General features: G+C 41.7%; 1 protein-coding gene across 1 annotated transcript; it reads left to right on the forward strand.

Moving 5' to 3' along the window:
* Positions 1–8,963: 8,963 nt before the first annotated feature.
* thoc1 (THO complex 1) lies at positions 8,964–19,498 on the forward strand. The gene is made up of 21 exons (XM_071376594.1): positions 8,964–9,116; positions 9,360–9,433; positions 9,551–9,611; positions 13,561–13,630; positions 13,776–13,894; positions 14,041–14,089; positions 14,179–14,274; positions 14,393–14,475; positions 14,613–14,692; positions 16,295–16,403; positions 16,580–16,714; positions 16,929–17,029; positions 17,181–17,247; positions 17,335–17,385; positions 17,561–17,631; positions 17,800–17,895; positions 18,120–18,185; positions 18,350–18,433; positions 18,550–18,697; positions 18,813–18,897; positions 19,060–19,498. Exons 1-21 carry the CDS (start codon positions 9,066–9,068, stop codon positions 19,335–19,337), a joined length of 1,974 nt encoding a protein of 657 aa, XP_071232695.1. The 5' UTR covers positions 8,964–9,065; the 3' UTR covers positions 19,338–19,498.
* Positions 19,499–19,573: the final 75 nt, after the last annotated feature.

Here is a 19,573-nt window from a genome sequence, read left to right on the forward strand (position 1 = left end):
AGACACATCTCAACATCAACTGAAGAGGAGACTGCGTGAATCAGAGGAGACTGCTTGAATCAGGCCTTTGTGGTCGAGTTGCTGCAAAGAAACCACTACTAAAGGACCCCAATGAGAAACTTGCTTGCTCTAAGAAACACAAGCAATTAGACCAGTGGAAATTTGTCCTTTGGTCTGATGAGTCCAAATTTGAGATTTTTGATTCCAACCGCCGTGTCTTTGTGAGACGCAGAGTAGGTGAACGATCTCCACATGTGTGGTTCCCACCGTGAAGCTTGGAAGAGAAGGTGTAATGGTGTGGGGGTGCTTTGCTGAAGACACTGTCAGTGATTTATTTCCAATTCAAGGCACCCTTAACCAGCATTACTATCACAGCATTTGGCAGCGATGAGCCATCCCATCTGGTTTGCGCTTAGTCCCACTATCATTTGTTTTTCAACAGGACAATGACCCAACACACCTCCAGGCTGTGTAAGTGCGATTTGACCAAGAAGGAGAGCGATGGAGTGCTGCATCAGATGACCTGGCCTCCACAAACACACAATCTCAACCCAATTGAGATGGTTTGGGATGAGTTGGACAACGGAGTGAAGGAAAAGCAGGCAACAAGTGCTCAGCATATGTGGGAACTACTTCAAGACTGTTGGAAAAGCATTCCAGGTGAAGCTGGTTCAGAGAATGTCAAGAGTGTGCAAAGCTGTCATTAAGGCAAAGGATGACTACTTGGAAGAATCTAAAATATTTTGGGATTTGTTTAACACTTTTTTGGTTACTACATGATTCAATATGTGTTATTTCATAGTGTTGATGTTTTCGCTATTATTCTACAATGTAGACCATTTTAAAAATAAAGACAAACCCTTGAATGAGTAGGTGTGTCGAAACTTTTGATTGGTACTGTAAGGTATTTCTGTTTGTTATTTTTCATAAAGTTTCTAAAAACCTGTTTTCGCTTTGTCATTATGGGGTATTGTGTGTCGATTGATGAGAACATATATATTGAATCCATTTTAGAATAATGCTGTGACGTAACAAAATGTGGAAAAAGTAAAGAGGTCTGAATACTTTCCAAATGCACTGTAGCTCCCACATTTGGCCAATCAGTGTACGCATCATTGACCGAAGTTTCGTAAAAATGGGGCCAGTGCTGTCTGAGATATCACATGACTAACGGACAGAGACAGATCCACAGTCCCCTCCCCGATTTCATCATGGGGGACAATGAACAATTGCCTACAGCAGAGTCAGATATCAGTCGAATTACATAACAACAGAAAGTAGGCTATTTGGTGTAAGAATGCAAGATATATAACTTACACTACATGACCAGAACTATGTGGACACCTGCTCATCGAACATCATTCCAAAATCATGAGCATTAATATGGAGTTGGTCCCCACTTTGCTGCTATAACAGCCTCCACTCTTCTGGGAAAGCTTTCCACTACATGTTAAAATGTTGCTGCAGGTACTTGCTTCCGTTCAGCCACAAGAGCATTAGTGAAGTCGGCAACTGACGTTGGGCGATTTAAACCTGGCTCACAGTCGCCGTTCCAATGGTTCACAGTCGCCGTTCCAATGGTTCACAGTCGCCGTTCCAATTCATCCCAAAGGTGTTCGATGGGGTTGAGGTCAGGGATCTGTGCAGGCCAGTTATTCCACACCGATCTCGACAAACCATTTCTGTATGGACCTCGCTTTGTGCACGGGGGCATTGTCATGCTGAAACAGGAAAGGGCCTTCCACAAACTGTTGCTACAAAGTTGAAGGCACAGAATTGTCTAGAATGTCATTGCATGCTGTAATGTTAAGATTTTCCTTCACTGGAACTAAGGGGCCTAGCCCGAACCATGAACCATGAAAAACAACCCCCGACCATTATTCCTCCAACACCAAAGTTTACAGTTAGCACTATGCATTGGGGCAGGTAGCGTTCTCCTGGCATCCGCCAAACCCAGATTCGTCCGTCAGGCTGCCAGATGATGAAGCGGGAATCATCACTCCAAAGAATTTGTTTCCACTGCTCCAGAGTCCAATGGCGGAGAGCTTTACACCACTCCAGCCGACGCTTGGCATTGCGCATGGTGATCTTTGGCTTGTGTTCGGCTGCTCGGCCATGGAGACCTATTTCATGAAGCTGCCGACGATCACTTCTTGTGCTGATGTTGCTTCCAGAGGAGGCAATTTTGAACTCGGTAGTGAGTGTTGCAACCAAGGACAGACAATTTTTACATGCTATGCGCTTCAGCACTCAGCAGTCTTGTTCTGTGCGCTTGTGTGGCCTACTATTTTGCGGCTGAGCCGTTGTTGCTTGTAGACATTTCCACTTCACAATAACAGCACTTATAGTTGACCCGGGGAGCTCTAGCAGGGCAGAAATGTTACGAACTGACTTGTTGGAAAGGTGGCAACCTGTGACGGTGTCACATTGAAAGTCACTGAGCTCTTCAGTAAGGCCATTTTACTGCCAATGTCTATGGAGAGTGAATGGCTGTGTGCTCGATTTTATACACCTGTCAGCAACGGTTGTGGCAGAAATAGCCAAATCCACTAATTTGAAGGGGTGTCCACATACTTTTGTATATATATATATATTACTTCTGTGTTACTGCAAGGGACAAAATAACCATTTGATCATGTTTGATCATGTTTAGTTATCATACATGGCAACCTCAAATGGACTCAAATTCATGTACAGCTTTGATCCGAACCCCTCCGAAAGACACACAAACACACACAGGTTGAAGGTTGGAGCAGGTTGGAGAGGTTCATTTTAAGTGTTCCAGCTAAATCTATCTCTGAAGTTGTCAGGTTGGCCCATAGCGACAGATGCTTCCAGTAGAAGGTGTATTGTGTTCTTCCCCTCGACACGCTTGATACATGCATTACCTGGTTCTCAAAAAGTCACATTCATAGCTTACCATCTTTGATACCAGAAAATGTGGCAATAATCAAGTTATATCAGACAGTGATCTGCAAACAAACAACATAAAACGTTTGTATTAGATAAGGTTAATTGTAAAGCATGTTTTGTACACAATTGTTTGTAAGCCAATGAAGTTGAAAAGCCTTGGTTATTCTGTATTTGCTAAATCAATCAAATGTAGATCACAAAAAAAAGTTCAAGCGAGTCCCTGCTGCTCCTTTGTCTCGGTTCTTGTGATTGCAGTAAATGCACTCACTGAGGCCAACTAGCGCATGGAATATCAACCACTACTGCGAAGGGAGCAGAGAACCCTTACCTAGTAGTATCACTACTCGCTATCCTCTGTCTCAAAGAATCATTTGGACGTGTTTCAAACGATTCAACGATTCAATGCTGTAGCTTATATTAATTGTGCTAGTATGGTAGTGGAGATGTGCTGGTCCGCTCAAGTTAATACATTCAGCCTCTATGCCTCTGTTCTGTCTGACGGAAGCATCTTCCTGTCCCGTGCCATGTGAAGGGCCTAATAGTCCCTACTTCCTTTGTGTGTTCAACTTCTGAGGTCATTGCATTGTGTTGGGCTTCTGTTTTGATGTTTGCCCTCCACGGCATGAACAATGCACTTTTTGTTATTGTGTGTGATAGAATGTGTCTCATCATGTTATTTGACTCATGTAGAGGTCATCATCATTTGAAGGCTGGGTAGATACATTAAATGGATGGATGGATAGGGATTTAGTGATTCTACTGTGGAGCTCTGACTGTGTCCTGTGCAGTGGCGATTTTAGCACGTAAATATTGGTGGGGCAACAACAACAAAAAGATTTGATGCATGCCAGCAAAGCCACAACACAACACACAAAAACTGTTGTTTAAAAAAAAAAAACATGCTAAATATGTGGGGCTCAAAACAGGTGCGGCTCCGCCCCACCTGCCCTGAATGACGGGTCGCCACTGATCGTGTGGCCTAGATCCTTCCATATTCCCTTTTGTAGGTCTGTGTGGCTCAGTCAGTAGAACATGGCGCTTGTGACGCCAAGGTTCGCCAGGTTCGATTCCTGCTGGGGTAACCCATACGTAAACCATTTCTGTAAGTTGCTTTCAATAAAAGTGTCTGCTAAATTGCATAAATTATTTGTCACTTATTCCTACCATATTGAATTGTATATAAATGCATATATAAATACATCCGTATAGGACATTCCCTCTATCTTTGACCCTGTGCATTGAGACATTACCTGGTTCAAACAGCAGTATTCATTAGTAGTGCTTAGCCTCGGCCTTGTCATACCCTCTCCATAATATCCCAACTGTTTATTTCTAATCTGTGTCCTCCAGCAGACACATGCACCACCACCCGATGTCCACATTAACGGTGCTGAGCAATGTCGAGCCCTTATCTGTGACCCCAGAGAGACTTGACGCATTCCCTCCCTCTCTGCTTCTCATCAGTTACTGGTAAACGGTCAGAACCCGCTGTGGCAGATGGGGGAGCGACACTGCTGAGGTATGTAACCTAGTAATTGTTTTGAAGTTGGAGGTGAAGTTAATTTGGCCATGGTTATCATCTGTGACGAAGGGGGCGAAAGAAGAGAAATCTAGGAGGAACGAGGTGCCACTCAACTGCTGAGTCAAGCAGTCATGACTTAATATTTTTTTATTTGTATGTTTTCTTTTAGACATTTCACACCAAATAGAAACATACACATATGACTACATCTACTCTGCCCAGACCCACATGCTCACACCCCCATCCCTAGTGTCTGCATTATAAATAGCCACATGGCCTTAAATTTGACCAATTTGTTTTTCTCGGTCGCCCATGCTATTTCAATATTTAAACAATAAATCATTTGATTTATCCATTGTGTTAATGATGGCAGGTTAATTGATTTCCAAGTTTTTAATATATGTTTTTTTCAAAATGAGAGATAAGAGAATGGTCCAGCCCATTGTGTATCTCACTACACCCCCATACAGTATGTCATGTCTTGAAATATGCAGACAGACAGATTAAAAGTACATTTACATTGTAACACTTCTGACAGCCGTCTTTCTAGCTCCTCCCATAACTTTGGACGTTATAGCATTTCCAGAAAGCATGGATTATTGAATCGTTGTTAGTTTTACAATTAAGACATGACTCTGCTGTTGTGCAGTAGAATTTGTGAATTTTGTCACTTGTATAATACATTCTATACATTGGTTTATACCGGATTAAGCGTATATTTTCGTTAACTGTAATTGCATTAGTTATGCTCCAACTTTCCCTCCATCTTGTGCCAATATTAGTTATTTTTAAGTCTTGGTTCCAATAGGTCATATTTTTTTCTCAGAGATTGTCAGTTGGATATGCTCTCTGCAAGGTTTTATATATCTTACCTATCATATGAACATCCTTTTCTGACTCAAATAGGATTCCCTCAAGGTTGCTAAAAGATTTCCAATCTAAGTTTTGTGATATGTAACTTTTAAGGTGCATGTATTTGAAACTCTACATTGGTCAGTCCAAAATATATTTTTAATTCTGTCATGGAAATAAATGTATTTCCTGTTACCAAGTCATTTTTGGTTTCTATGCCTTTAGTTTTCCATGTGGATCCATTTATAGGTAAATTCTGAAAAGCTATCCAATGATTGTTCCATAAGGTTATGTTTTTAGGGGGTGATATTGCTTCTTGTAGAATACGTTTCATTTTCTTCCATATTGTTATAGTGTTCTTAACTATTTTAACTATCCGCCTTATCTCAGCTCACTGGTCACCATAGAAACACCCACTCGTAGCAAACGCTCAAGCAGGTATATTGCACTGTCAATCCCCAAAGCCAACACGTACTTTGGCCGCCTTTCCTTCCAGTTCTCTGCTGACAATGACTGGAACGATTTACAAAAATCTCTGAAGCTGGAGTCTTATATCTCCCTCTCTAACTTTAAGCATCAGCTGTCAGAGCAGCTTACCGATCATTGTACCTGTACACAGCCAATCTGTAAATAGCACACCCAACTACCTCATCCCCATATTATTACTTACCCTCTTGCTCTTTTGCACCCCAGTATCTCTACTTACACATCATCATCTGCACATCTATCACTCCAGTATTAATGCTAAATTGTCATTAATAGGGGGGCTACAGTGTCCCAAAATGTTGAATAGAATTCTATGGGAAAGCAATCCATTCCTGTTGCTTTTCTCTGTGTAAATGTATCTAACAGTATCTAATATTTATTCTTAGGTGATCTCTTTTTTTAGTGATTATTTTTTGTCTGCTGATAATTGCTTCAGAGTTGTTGAGTCTAAGAAGGCTATAGGAACCATCCAACTGTTAAAATTTGATTGATATCGATTTTCATAGAAGATTTTCAAGTTGTCATTAATCACATTGTTTTTCCTTACCGCTTTTGTATCTTTATCTTTAAAAATTATAATTGGTTTAGCATGTATTCATTTTGTGAGAGCTGCGAGATATTTACCAGGTTTATTTTCCATTAAGTAATATGCTTTATCTGAGTTAAACCTGTAGTTGTTGGCTCTCTTCAAAAGTTATATATCGCATTAAAGGCATCCCAAATTATATCGGGGGTTAGCTTTTCTCTGTCCTCTGTCTACATTTGTAATGGTAAAGGTTTAAAATGTTTAGTTTCTGTATTTAATACGTTTTGGTTCCAGAAAATGTGCTCTGTTCATTCTCAAAACTCTGTCGCTAAGTGTATTTTCTATTGGTGTAATTAAACAGAGAATGATTCGATGTCTATATATCATACATTTTTGAATCCAGAAAAATGGAGTCAATTCTTGAATAGCTTTTCTTACTTTCAGAAAAAAAAGAATAGTCTTTTGTAGTTGGGACTCATATTTTCAGCCTCTTTGGAGGCCCCCTAAATTTGCCCTCTTTCCCAGCCACACAAGCAGAGTGATTCGTTTCTTAGCCTTTTCTCCTCGGTGAGATATCAACACCTCCTGATCCACCGTTTACAGTTTTGTTGCTCAAACAGAAGCACCCTAACACCCAAAGTTCAGTTATAAGTGTCTCTCATTTTCTAAATGTGCTGCACTGCAGAAACCCAACTAAATGTTCCTAGTCTGTTAAACACATCAGCATACTGGACTCTTGCATCAAACATGCCTCTTGTGCTGAGAGCAAATATGGAGGCTACAATATGAATACATCCAACTATAGAATGTTGGTCAGGTTATACAAAGTACCAGACCCAACTACAAATTAGCTATGCAACAACAATTGTCAAATGTCCCACACCTAACAGCAAAATTTTCATATTGATCATATCAGAAGTTAATGATTAAAGACGCACTCCAGCTATTTTGTATAAATACAGTAATGTTCACACACTTAAGGGTGTTTTGTAGACACAACTGCAAACTTCAGGAGTTGGAGACATACTTGGACCATGTCATACCTGGACCATGTCATGTCATACCTGGACCATGTCATGTCATACCTGGACTATGTCAAGTCATACTTGGACCATGTCATGTCATACTTGGACCATGTCAAGTCATACTTGGACCATGTCATGTCATACTTGGACCATGTCATGTCATACCTGGACCATATAATGTCATACCTGGACCATGTCACGTCATACCTGGACCATGTCAAGTCATACCTGGACCATGTCATGTCATGCCTGGACCATGCCAGGTCATACCTGGACCATGTCATGTCATACCTGGACCATGCCATGTCATACCTGGACCATGTCATGTCATACCTGGACCATGTCATGTCATACCTGGACCATGTCATGTCATACCTGGACCATGTCATGTCATACCTGGACCATGTCAGGTCATACCTGGACCATGTCATGTCATACCTGAACCATGTCATGTCATACCTGGACCATGTTATGTCATACCTGGACCATGCTTCCAATTACATTATTTCTAAAACAAATATTATACAACAATGAAATCATAGCATTGACTCATGTCACTGAACCTAAGTACATTCCATAGAGAGGATCAATCTGACAAAAGCACTGGCTCGTTTTGAAACGACAATAAACTTTCTTGCAAAAACACAACACTGAAGATGGTGGTAAAAAGAAGCTAGAAATTCCACTGAAGTGTTACTTTTATAACAGCTGATTAATGTTAATGTCCACTTAGCCCATTCTCTCCAGAAGGCCCTGCCAACTGCATACCGGAGCTGACTAAAAGTTGCACACAGAAACAGTTGTCTTTACTTCAGAGAACACATAATTCATCTGAGAGACACACATTAGCACGCACACACATTCGAACAAATACTTTACAGGCTACACACCAACCTGTAGTCCAGTGTGGCAATGCAATGTACAAATTCTCCTTATCTATTTGGTTTCTGTCAACATCCTTTTGGAGGCATGGTAACAGGCCTCAGAGTATCTAACATCGCACGTCAGCTTGGCTTGACCATTGGACAGATTATTACGGGGTTATCTTTTTCTTCACACAATGGCAGGGGCAATACAGGGGAGTAAAAGCTTTCAAAAGACTTGAGATTATCTAAAATATCAGGAAATGTGCGGTCTGAGGACTGGGAGATGGGGACAATGTTCCTAGGGTTGAATTCAAATAATTTGAGGTCATCCTGTCATAGATTACAGCCTGACAGAGGGCAGAACATGCACTCATTCAGACAATGAGACTGCACTCACTGAGAGCACGCGCATGTAATGGTTGTTAAATTTTAGAACCAAGGTGTATAGTGCCATCATCTGGCCTCATGTAAAACTACACATCCATCAATAAGTAGGCTATTAATTACAATTAACATCCAGGGAATACACGATAAATCATCCCTGTTGAACTGGTTATAAAACAACGTTTTTGCACAAAGGCCAGCAATGGATTGGATTTTGCAATGCCTGTGCCTCGTTTTTAACAGTGAGTTGACGATGGTTTTCAATTTATACCTGTGTTTATGATGATCTTCCTAGTAAACTTTGACAAGCATACGTCACAAAATCTAAAAACCGGTGGAGCAGAAGACTCAAGAAGTAAATTGTATTTATGTTACATAACTGTAACATTACTTTTTGAACCCTGCGTTTCAATGTTGCCATCCTGAATGCACCCAATTTGAACCGGATCTAAAACTTCCGTCGGGGTCACGCTTATTGTGAGGAAATAGCTATGTCTCCTCCGATCTTATTCAACTTCAACGATGCAAAAGATACATTTACTGTAAGAACTTGTCTTCAATATGGTGTATTTCAGAATCTCTTCTATGCTTAAATGAAATTGTTTATCACATCTTTTTAGAAACGCTTACAATAACTTTGCAAGCCAAGCATGATTCATTACATTAGCCACGCGTTATCTAACTGTCTAGCTTGCTAGCTAGCTAGATAACGTTTGCAGATTATGTGTAGTCTCAAAGAATACTAAACTAGTATTCTTTGTTGATTTGTTCTATCTCTCACCTAGGCCGCAACCAGAAGTGCGTTGGACAACAAAACCAGCAAACCTTTGATAAACGCATTCAACCAGATCACTGGAAAGTACGTTAAGTAAATACAAACGTTAGCTAGCTAACGGACTATATTAATTAAATGATCTCTAGGCTATGCCTCTTCTGCCCACCTCATGACCGTGCCTGCCTGCTTGTCTCTCCACAGTGAGACAGAGAAGAAGACCACCCTTGACCAAGCTCTAAGGCAGGTCCTGGAGGAGCAGATTGTAAGTTGAAAGTGTATTTTATCTGTAGTATATTGAATTTAATTGAATACATTTTGGGCAACAGACATATACAACAAAATGCACAATGTGGACCCAGAGGATATCACTTGAAAGTATTAATTAAAACGCTTGCTTCCAAAGTGGTCCTCGATGATGAAATCAATAACACATAATGATTTAAAAGAGGAGACAAAATTACAAACAACCATAAATACATTCATTTATATAGACATCCAAAAAAGTGCCACTATTCACTGCACTTCTCCCTAACCTTGAAAATAAACCATATTAATTTCACATTAAAACAATCTATTAATTGAACATCATAACGATCCTTCAAATAAATACACCTGACCAGCAGTAGGGGCACAAGGGGCAGTGGAGTGATTTCTCTTACTTAAACAACCTTGTCCAAATGAAAAATGTTGCTATTTTTTTACTTTTTGTTTGCTTGATCTCGAAGGGAAAGCTATTCCAGCGACAAATGCCTGTATGGAAAAACATGCTCCTCGCAGTACTGTTTACTATTGGGATTTTACAAGACATAACACTAGATCTGGTATTGTAACTGTGTTGGTTATATACCATATCGGTGTGGTTTTTCATATAATCATTTTAAGGTGTCCAGAGTGGACCAATTTAAGTTTAAATTGGTCCACTCTGGACTCCAAAGGCAACAAGCCCATCTCCCAGAACTCCTGTATCCCTATGTGGGTCCTAGGGGAGACATTCAGCATATACCTGATAACATTATTTTGCATGACCTGCATTCTCTTTTTCAGCTTTTTTGAAAGCCCACTATACCAAGCAGAGAAGGCATAATCAAAATGAGACAGAATAAAGGTTGAGACAAGCAGTTTCTTAACTTTAATGTTAAAATATCTAGTGTTACGATATAAAAATGTCTATGTTTGCTATTTTAGAAAGAATTTTAGCAGCAATCAGGTCTCCAGAAAGGGATTGATCTAGGGACACCAAGATGCACTTGTTTTAGATTCAATCTCCTTGCCTGCACAGTTTACCGTTACCATGTCAGCCCTAGGAAATCTAAGTTTTTCCCAAATGTAGTGACAATTCGTTGTCAGGCAACCAATCTCTAATGAAATGGAATTCCTTACTCAGGGTCTCTATGTAAACTAAACTCAGCAAAAAAAGAAACGTCCTCTCACTGTCAACTGTGTTTATTTTCAGCAAACTTAACATGTGTAAATATTTGTATGACCATAACAAGATTCAACAACTGAGACAGAAACTGAACAAGTTCCACAGACATGTGACTAACAGAAATGGAATAATGTGTCCCTGAACAAAAGGGGGGTCAAAAGTAACAGTCGGTACCAGCTACATTAAGTACTGCAGTGCATCTCCTCCTCATGGACTGCACCAGATTTGCCAGTTCTTGCTGTGAGATGTTACCCCACTCTTCCACCAAGGCACCTGCAAGTTCCTGGACATTTCTGGGGGGAATGGCCCTAGTCCTCACCCTCCGATCCAACAGGTCCCAGACGTGCTCAATGGGATTTAGATCCGGGATCTTCGCTGGCCATGGCAGAACACTGACATTCTTGCAGGAAATCACGCACAGAACGAGCAGTATGGCTGGTGGCATTGTCATGCTGGAGGATCATGTCAGGATGAGCCTGCAGGAAGGGTACCACATGAGGGAGGAGGATGTCTTCCCTGTAACGCACAGTGTTGAGATTGCCTGCGATGACAAGCTCGGTCTGATGATGCGGTGACACACCGCCCCAGACCATGACGGACCCTCCACCTCCAAATCAATCCCGCTCCAGAGTACAGGCCTCGGTATAATGCTCATTCTTCAATGATAAATGCGAATCCGACCCTCACCCCTGGTGAGACAAAACCGCGAATCGTCAGTGAAGAGCACTTTTTGCCAGTCTGGTCCAGCGACGGTGGGTTTGTGCCCATAGGCGACGTTGTTGCCGGTGATGCCTGGTGAGGACCTGCCTTACAACAGGCCTACAAGCACTCAGTCCAGCCTCTCTCAGCCTATTGCGGACAGTCTGAGCACTGATGGAGGGATTGTGCGTTCCTGGTGTAACTCGGGCAGTTGTTGTTGCCATCCTGTACCTGTCCCGCAGGTGTGATGTTCGGATGTACCGATCCTGTGCAAGTGTTACACGTGGTCTGTCACTGCGAGGACGATCAGCTGTCCGTCCTGTCTCCCTGTAGCACTGTCTTATGCGTCTCACAGTACGGACATTGCAATTTATTGCCCTGGCCACATCTGCAGTCTTCATGCCTCCTTGCAGCATGCCTAAGGCACGTTCACGCAGATAAGCAGGGACCCTGGGCATCTTTCTTTTTGTGTTTTTCAGAGTCAGTAGAAAGGCCTCTTTAGTGTCCTAAGTTTTCATAACTGTGACCTTAATTGCCTACTGTCTGTAAGCTGATAGTGTCTTAACGACCGTTCTACAGGTGCATGTTCATTAATTGTTTATGGTTGATTGAACAAGTATGAGAAACGGTGTTTAAACCCTTTACAATGAAGATCTGTGAAGTTATTTGGATTTTTACGAATTATCTTTGAAAGACAGGGTCCTGAAAAAGGGACTTTTTTTGTTGTTTCTGAGTTTATAACCTTCCCTGATACCCATATGGCTGAATCATCAGCATAAAGCAAGAGTTTGCACTTTACTGTATCTGGCATATCATTAACGTATATAAGAGAGGCCCTAAAATTGATCCCTGCGGTACTCCACAGGATATTTCTTTGGCCTCTGACAGAACATCACCAACATTACATTTACATTTACATTTAAGTCATTTAGCTGACGCTCTTATCCAGAGCGACTTACAAATTGGAAAGTTCATACATATTCATCCTGGTCCCCCCGTGGGGAATGAACCCACAACCCTGGCGTTGCAAGCGCCATGCTCTACCAACTGAGCCACACGGGACCATTACATACTTGTGTTCTGTTGGTCAGATAAGACCTAAACTAATTCACTGCTACATAATGTAGACCCATGCATTTCAGTTTCAGCAGGAGAAAATCATGGTCCACAGTGTCAAAAGCTTTCTGTTAGTCTAACATGACCATACCTGTATAGTTCCCCTTCTCACTTTCCTGCTTAATGTGGTCAAAAAGGTGGATAAGGCAAGTATCAGTGGAATGAGCTGTTCTAAAGCCAGATTGTAGTTCATGAAGAAGTTTTTGCTCAAGAAGGTATCCCTCAAGTTGATTAAAAACTAATCTCTCAACAACTTTGGATAAGGTGCTGAGGATAGACACAGGCCTGTAGTTTCCTACATTTGTCCAAATGCTCTTCTTGTGGAGTGGAACCACCCGGGCTGTTTTGAGATCCTTGGGAAATGTACCACTACTAATAGAAAGGTTTACAATATGTGTTATCATTTTAGCAGTGACACAAGCACTATCCTTTATGAATCTTGCAGGAAGGTTATCCAGCCCAGTTCATTTGTTTGTGCTCATTACGTGTAGTCGATTGGAAACTTTGTCCTCTGTTACCATGCAAAGCTAAAACAAATCATTTGTGATACCTTTGCTATGGTAAAAGTTGTTTATGAAAGGCTGGCCAGAGTGTCCAGAGCAGGTGGGTAACTTCTTAAACAGAGATGAGGCTATGGTGGTAAAATAATTAGCAACCTTTGCCTGGTCATAACATAAAACATCATCAATATCCAGGCCAATACTACAGGATTTTACCTTATGGGGAGTTTTTGAGCCAATGTCCTTTTAAAAAAGTTCCACTGTTTCTGAGGCTGGTGTAAGTTGTCATTAACGGTGTCAATATAATGTTGGGATTTGGCCTTATCCATTTTGTATCTTGCTTGGTTCCTACAGTTAATATAGGTATACTGCTAGTACATGGTCATGTTTATGCTCAATATGCTTTACGAATAATTAGTGAGAGCTATAGCTGGAGTCGAGTAACATTCTCGCTTTCTCTGCTTCTACAGGTGGAAAAGAAAGCACTCGTCGATGACTTCCTGTCTCTCATCTATCTCAGCATTGATGGAGTCACTGAAGGTAAGCAGCAGGCTCAGCGAGGCTGAGCGTCACTTCATAGAACCGTTACATCTACCTCTGTTCTACCTCCTTAGTATTTAATTGATATACATGTCGGACAGCAAATGATGTAGTAATTGTGTAGTAAAGTCCCTTGTCCATGCAGGTATCTGCTCCGCCACTACTCCTTTCCTACTTTTGGGAGATATTCTGGACTGTCTACCTCTTGACCAGTGTGATAAGATCTTCTCCTTTGTTGAAGAGAATGTCTCCACGTGGAAGTCTGTGAGTAGCTTAGTCTGTGTTTCTCTGCGTTCTTAATGTACGTTCAATGTAACTCCTGTACTTGGTGATCGTTTCCTTTTATAGAAGATCTTTCCTTTGGTTATTGAGGAAGTAATGCCAATAATACTTTCTCCTCTCACTTCCAGAACTCCTTCTACACTGCTGGGAAGAACTACCTGTTAAGGATGTGTAATGGTGAGGATAAAGTCACTAAGTTTGTTTGTTGTTGTTGTTACCTTGATATGTGCAGATATTCCATCATGAAACACCTTCTGACCCTGCAGATCTTTTGAGGAGGTTGTCCAAGTCTCAGAACACAGTCTTCTGTGGGCGGATCCAGCTGTTCCTGGCTCGTCTCTTCCCCCTGTCGGAGAAATCAGGTGAGAGGATTACATGGATCTCAAATCACTACAGGAACGAAGATAATTCACGTTTAATCATGGATGTGGACATGTGGCCACCCTTGTGTTCTTTTATGTGTTCCTGTGTGTGTTTCAGGTCTGAACTTGCAGAGCCAGTTTAATCTCGACAACATCACAGTGTTCAACAAAAACGAGCAGGAAAGCACTCTAGGCCAAAGGGTAAGGCCTTGTTCTAAGGATTGTAGACACCCAGAATTTATTGTTCTAAAGATACAGTATAGCGTGTGAGCTGTTGAATGATATCATAGATATTGTATGTGTGCTGTTGAACACTAACTCTGTGTTGTATTCTACAGCCCACAGAGGAAAAAGAGGATGGGATGGAGGTGGAGGAGGGGGAGATGGGAGATGAGGAACCTGGTGCACCTGCACCTTGGTTAGCAACATGAGTCCTTGTTCTATCTATCACAATGCTTGGAATCATCAGTGGTTCTTCATGAACATAGCTATTACACAGAGCCCTATGCCGACAAGTTTTGTTGAACATCTTTTTTTGCAGCTTGCTTAAAACTTCTTACGGCTGAAATCCCGTTACCGGGATCGATATGACAACAGCCAGTGAAAGTGCAGGGCGCCAAATTCAAACAACAGAAATCTCATAATTAAAATTCCTCAAACATACAAGTATTATACACCATTTTAAAGATAAACTTGTTGTTAATCGCACCACAGTGTCCGATTTCAAAAAGGCTTTACGACGAAAGCATACCATGCGGTTATGTTAGGTCAGCACCTAGTCACAGAAAAACACAGCCATTTTTCCAGCCAGAGAGGAGTCACAAAAAGCAGAAATAGAGAGAAAACTTATCACTAACCTTTGATGATCTTCTTTAGATGACACTCATAGGACTTCATGTTCCACAATACATGTGTGTTTTGTTCGATAAAGTTCATGTTTATATCCAAAAATGTCAGTTTACATTGGCGCGTTATATTCAGTAATGTTTTGCTTCCAAAACATCTGGTGATTTTGCAGAGATCCACATCATTTTACAGAAATACTCATAATAAACATTGATAAAAGATACAAGTGTTATGCATGGAATTATAGATAAACTTCTCCTTAATGCAACCGCTGCGTCAGATTTCAAAAAAGCTTTACGGAAAAAGCACACCATGCAATAATCTGAGTACAGCGCTCAGAGACCAAATCAAGCCATACAGATACCCGCCATGTTGTGGAGTCAACAGAAGTCAGAAATAGCATTATAAACATTCACTTACCTTTGATGATCTTCATCAGAATGCCCCCCCAGGAATCCCAGTTCCACAATAAATGTTTGCTTTGTTAGATAAAGTCCATCATTTATGTCCTTTTTGTTCGCCGTTTAGTTCACAAATTCACGAAGCGCAAGGCAGACAAAGTCAAAAAGTTCCATTACAGTTCGTAGAAACATGTCAAACGATGTATAGAATCAATCTTTAGGATGTTTTTATCATAAATCTTCAATAAATTTTCAACCGGACAATTCCTTTGTCTTTAGAAATGAAAAGGAACGCAGCTACCTCTCACGGGCGTGCGCCTGACTGAGCTCATGGCATTCTGCCAGACCTCTTAGTCAATCAGCTCTTATTCTCTCCCCCTTCACAGTGGAAGCCTGAAACAAGGTTCTAAAGACTGTTGACATCTAGTGGAAGCCTTAGGAAGTGCAATATGACCCCATAGACACTGTATATTGGACAGGCAAAGACTTGAAAACCTACAAACCTCAGATTTCCCACTTCCTGGTTGGATTTTTTTCTCAGGTTTTTGCCTGCCATATGAGTTGTGTTATACTCAGACATCATTCAAACAGTTTTAGAGACTTCAGAGTGTTTTCTATCCAAATCTACTAATTATATGCATATCTTAGCTTCTGGGCCTGAGTAGCAGGCAGTTTACTCTGGGCACCTTATTCATCCAAGCTACTCAATACTGCTCCCAGCCATAAGAAGTTAAACAAGTTTCCACCTATGACATTGCTCCCTTTGTTCGTAGTTCCATCCCCATCGACTACAACCTATACAGGAAGTTCTGGACCCTGCAGGACTACTTTAGAAACCCTGTTCAGTGTTACGAAAAGTTCTCCTGGATTACTTTCCTCAAGGTGACTCTTCTGCCATCTAACCTTCTAAAACAATTTTAGGCAATTTTTATCTACTAAAAGTATGACACTGCTTTAAAATGTTTCTTGTTCAAAACTCACTGACCATGTTTGTTCCTTTCGAGAAGACCGTGAAAATATGTTTGAGTTCATGGAAATGTTCTGTATGTTGTCTGTAGTATTCAGATGAGACGTTGGCGGTGTTTAAGAGCTTCAAGCTGGACGACATGCAGGCTTCTAAGAGGAAGCTGGAGGAGCTGAGGACAGCGGGAGGAGACCACGTCTACTTCGCCAAGTTCCTCACCAGCGAGAAGGTTGCATATCTCACCCTCCTAATCAATAAATAGAATAGATCTATGCATGGGTGTTTGAGATGGACTACATTGCAGTGAGAGTGCAGAGTCACTTGGTCTACAAATCACCTTGCGTCCCTAATAAGTCATTATTATGTGATTTGAGGTCAGCAATTCTGTGCCTCGACTTGTTTAAACGGATCCCCTCATACGCTGTCTCTTTTTGACCATCTAGCTAATGGACCTGCAGCTCAGTGACAGTAACTTCAGACGACACATCCTCCTGCAGTACCTTGTCCTGTTCCAGTACCTCAAGGGACAGGTCAAGTTCAAAAGGTGAGATGGCCCAAAAAGATGACCCCGTGCCACTCCATCATACCCTATGGCAGGTTGAATGCAATGTAGTTTGTCTAGCAGAAGACGTCATAGTAAAATCCATAATACTCTTTGACTGCTGTTTTACCTAACTATTTGTCTGTTGCTACAGCTCCAGTTGTATCCTGAATGATGACCAGTGTTTGTGGATGGAGGAGACCACCAAACTGGTGTACCAGGTCTGTGTTTTTTTCTCTCTAGTCCGTAGATGGCACGGCACATTGTTGGGGATGTTGTACTATCCTGTCTAACTTGTTTCCATGTAGCTTCTCAAAGAGATCCCACCTGATGGAGACAAGTTTGCCACCATGGTTGAGGTAAGACTAGTCTGAATATTCTGGTATTCCGGACATCTTTGTAATTCCTGCTAGTTCAAACGTTTTCTGAGTAACATCACAACATGTAGCCAACTGTTTGACAAGTCAAGGTGAGACCGGTAAAGGGTTATTGATGACGATGAAAGTTTTAAAGTCCTCTCTTATATTTTGACAGCATGTCTTAAACACAGAGGAGAACTGGAACTCGTGGAAAAATGAGGGATGCCCAAGCTTTGTGAAGGACAGGTATGGAATCAGAATTCAACAAACTCATGATCCTATATTTATAAAAATATTCATTGTCAAGACAAAGTATAAATTGAAAACTCATATCATATATTCAAATGAGGAATATATATACAGCGTTAACCTCATGAACGATACAAATGTATCTCTCCCCCCCCCCCCCCTCAGACCAGTAGATGACAAACCCAAGAGACCCACGAGGAAAAGACAAGCTCCAGAAGATTTCCTGGGTAAAGGCCCTGACAGGAAGGTCTTCATGGGGAAGTAAGTAGCAATTCTAACCTGTCCTCTGTATGGCAGTGATAACTGGGACAGACTAGTCATGTGTTCTCCAAAACCATAGTTTGTTTAGGACGGTTTATATGCCCAGTAGGATGATTTACAATGTCTAGCCCTCACATTGGAGTCTTAATGAAAAGTGTAACGAGTGACACAGCTCAGCTTCTCTAGCACTTGGCTTTGCCAAAACGCATGTGTTTTTCTTGCAGTGATGAACTCACGAGACTTTGGAATCTGAACCACGACAATATGGCGGCTTGTCAGTCCGAGAGCAGGTGAGTGATCATACGTCGCTGTGCAGCTGGTCAAATTTACAGAGATCACATACCTACATGGAAGGTTTTTGTGTATAACTTGCTTGTTGTTCACCCAGTTCAAAAATAATTTCTTTCAGTGAACTGTTTGTTGACCCTACATAATGTAAATGTCTTGTCCACAGGGAGTTTATGCCTTCTCTGGAGGATTTCTTTGAAGAGGCCATTGAACAGGCAGACCCAGCCAACATGGTGGAAAATGAATACAAGTATGCAAGTGAATTGGAACTGATGATTGCCCAATGGTGTAAAGAAAGATCCTCCCATGAGAAAAGTGTTCTGGTGCGATATTCTTCAACTAACCTCCACCCTCCGTGTCACGTAGGGTGGTTCATAACTCTAACTATGGATGGCGAGCCCTGCGTCTGCTGTCCAGGAGGAGTCCTCACTTCTTCCAGCCTACCAACCAGCAGTTCAAGAGCCTGGCCGACTACCTAGAGAGCATGGTCATCAAACTGGCCAAGGAGCTGCCGGTGAGAAGTCTTGTCTGGAACCATGGCTACTCAAACATTTCATGACTTAGGTGGTCATCTTGGCGTCCATGTCTCCACCTCACTTTTGATTGATCCCTTTGCCCCGTCATCACAGAAGGACCTTCCGTCTGAGGAGATAAAGACCGGGGAGGAAGACGATGAAGACAACAGTGACACCCTACTCAAGGAGAGCAACGACAGTGCGTTCTAACTTGATATAGACTTCAGTCTTATGATCTAGATATTATGAGTTAGTTGTAATATTTTCTATATTGTCTGGATCAGATCCCTATTTTGTTATACATCTTTTTGATTTTACAAAAACATCACGTGATTAATTCCTTCGTTTTGTGTGCCCACAGGTCCGAGCATGCAGAACAAGCTGGTGTCCAACCAGCAGATGGATGAGATAGCAGCCAAGCTGGGTGCCCAGTGGAAGACCCTGGCTGGCCAGCTGGAGATAAAGGCAGCAGAGATCCGGGAGATTGAGACAGACAGCGAGGATGTGGACATGCAGGCCAAGCTGCTGCTGGTGGCCTGGCAGGACCGTGAGGGGACACAGGCCACCGTTGAGAGTCTGGTTACAGCCCTCAACGCTGCTGGCTTCCCCAAGATTGCAGACATCCTCAATGAGACATAGATCATTCCCCCCCATCTATTCCTCTCTTAATGTACCCCTCCCTGGCTTGTGTCAAGGCTTTCCTTTTGTTGGTCTGTAGTTATGCTCAAGGGACATTAACTGTAATTTTGTCCTCTAGAATCTTCAATAAATCTTTTTTCTAAATAAATGCTCTACTTTGACCCCTTGCAAGACACTTTATTGTAATGTCTTCTAGCCATACAGATTCATAACACTTAAAGGGGCACCTCAACCCC

The sequence above is a fragment of the Salvelinus alpinus genome, chromosome 30 (genome assembly GCF_045679555.1).
Source record: "Salvelinus alpinus chromosome 30, SLU_Salpinus.1, whole genome shotgun sequence".
NCBI lineage: Eukaryota > Metazoa > Chordata > Actinopteri > Salmoniformes > Salmonidae > Salvelinus > Salvelinus alpinus.

Excerpts from the sequence above, each read along its gene's own strand:
- thoc1 (XM_071376594.1), top strand. The coding sequence starts at position 9,066 with ATGTCTCCTCCGATCTTATTCAACTTCAACGATGCAAAAGATACATTT. Across the intron at positions 9,612-13,560 it reads AGGTCCTGGAGGAGCAGATT|GTGGAAAAGAAAGCACTCGT; the intron begins GTAAGTTGAAAG and ends CTGCTTCTACAG. Across the intron at positions 17,030-17,180 it reads GGACAGGTCAAGTTCAAAAG|CTCCAGTTGTATCCTGAATG; the intron begins GTGAGATGGCCC and ends CTGTTGCTACAG.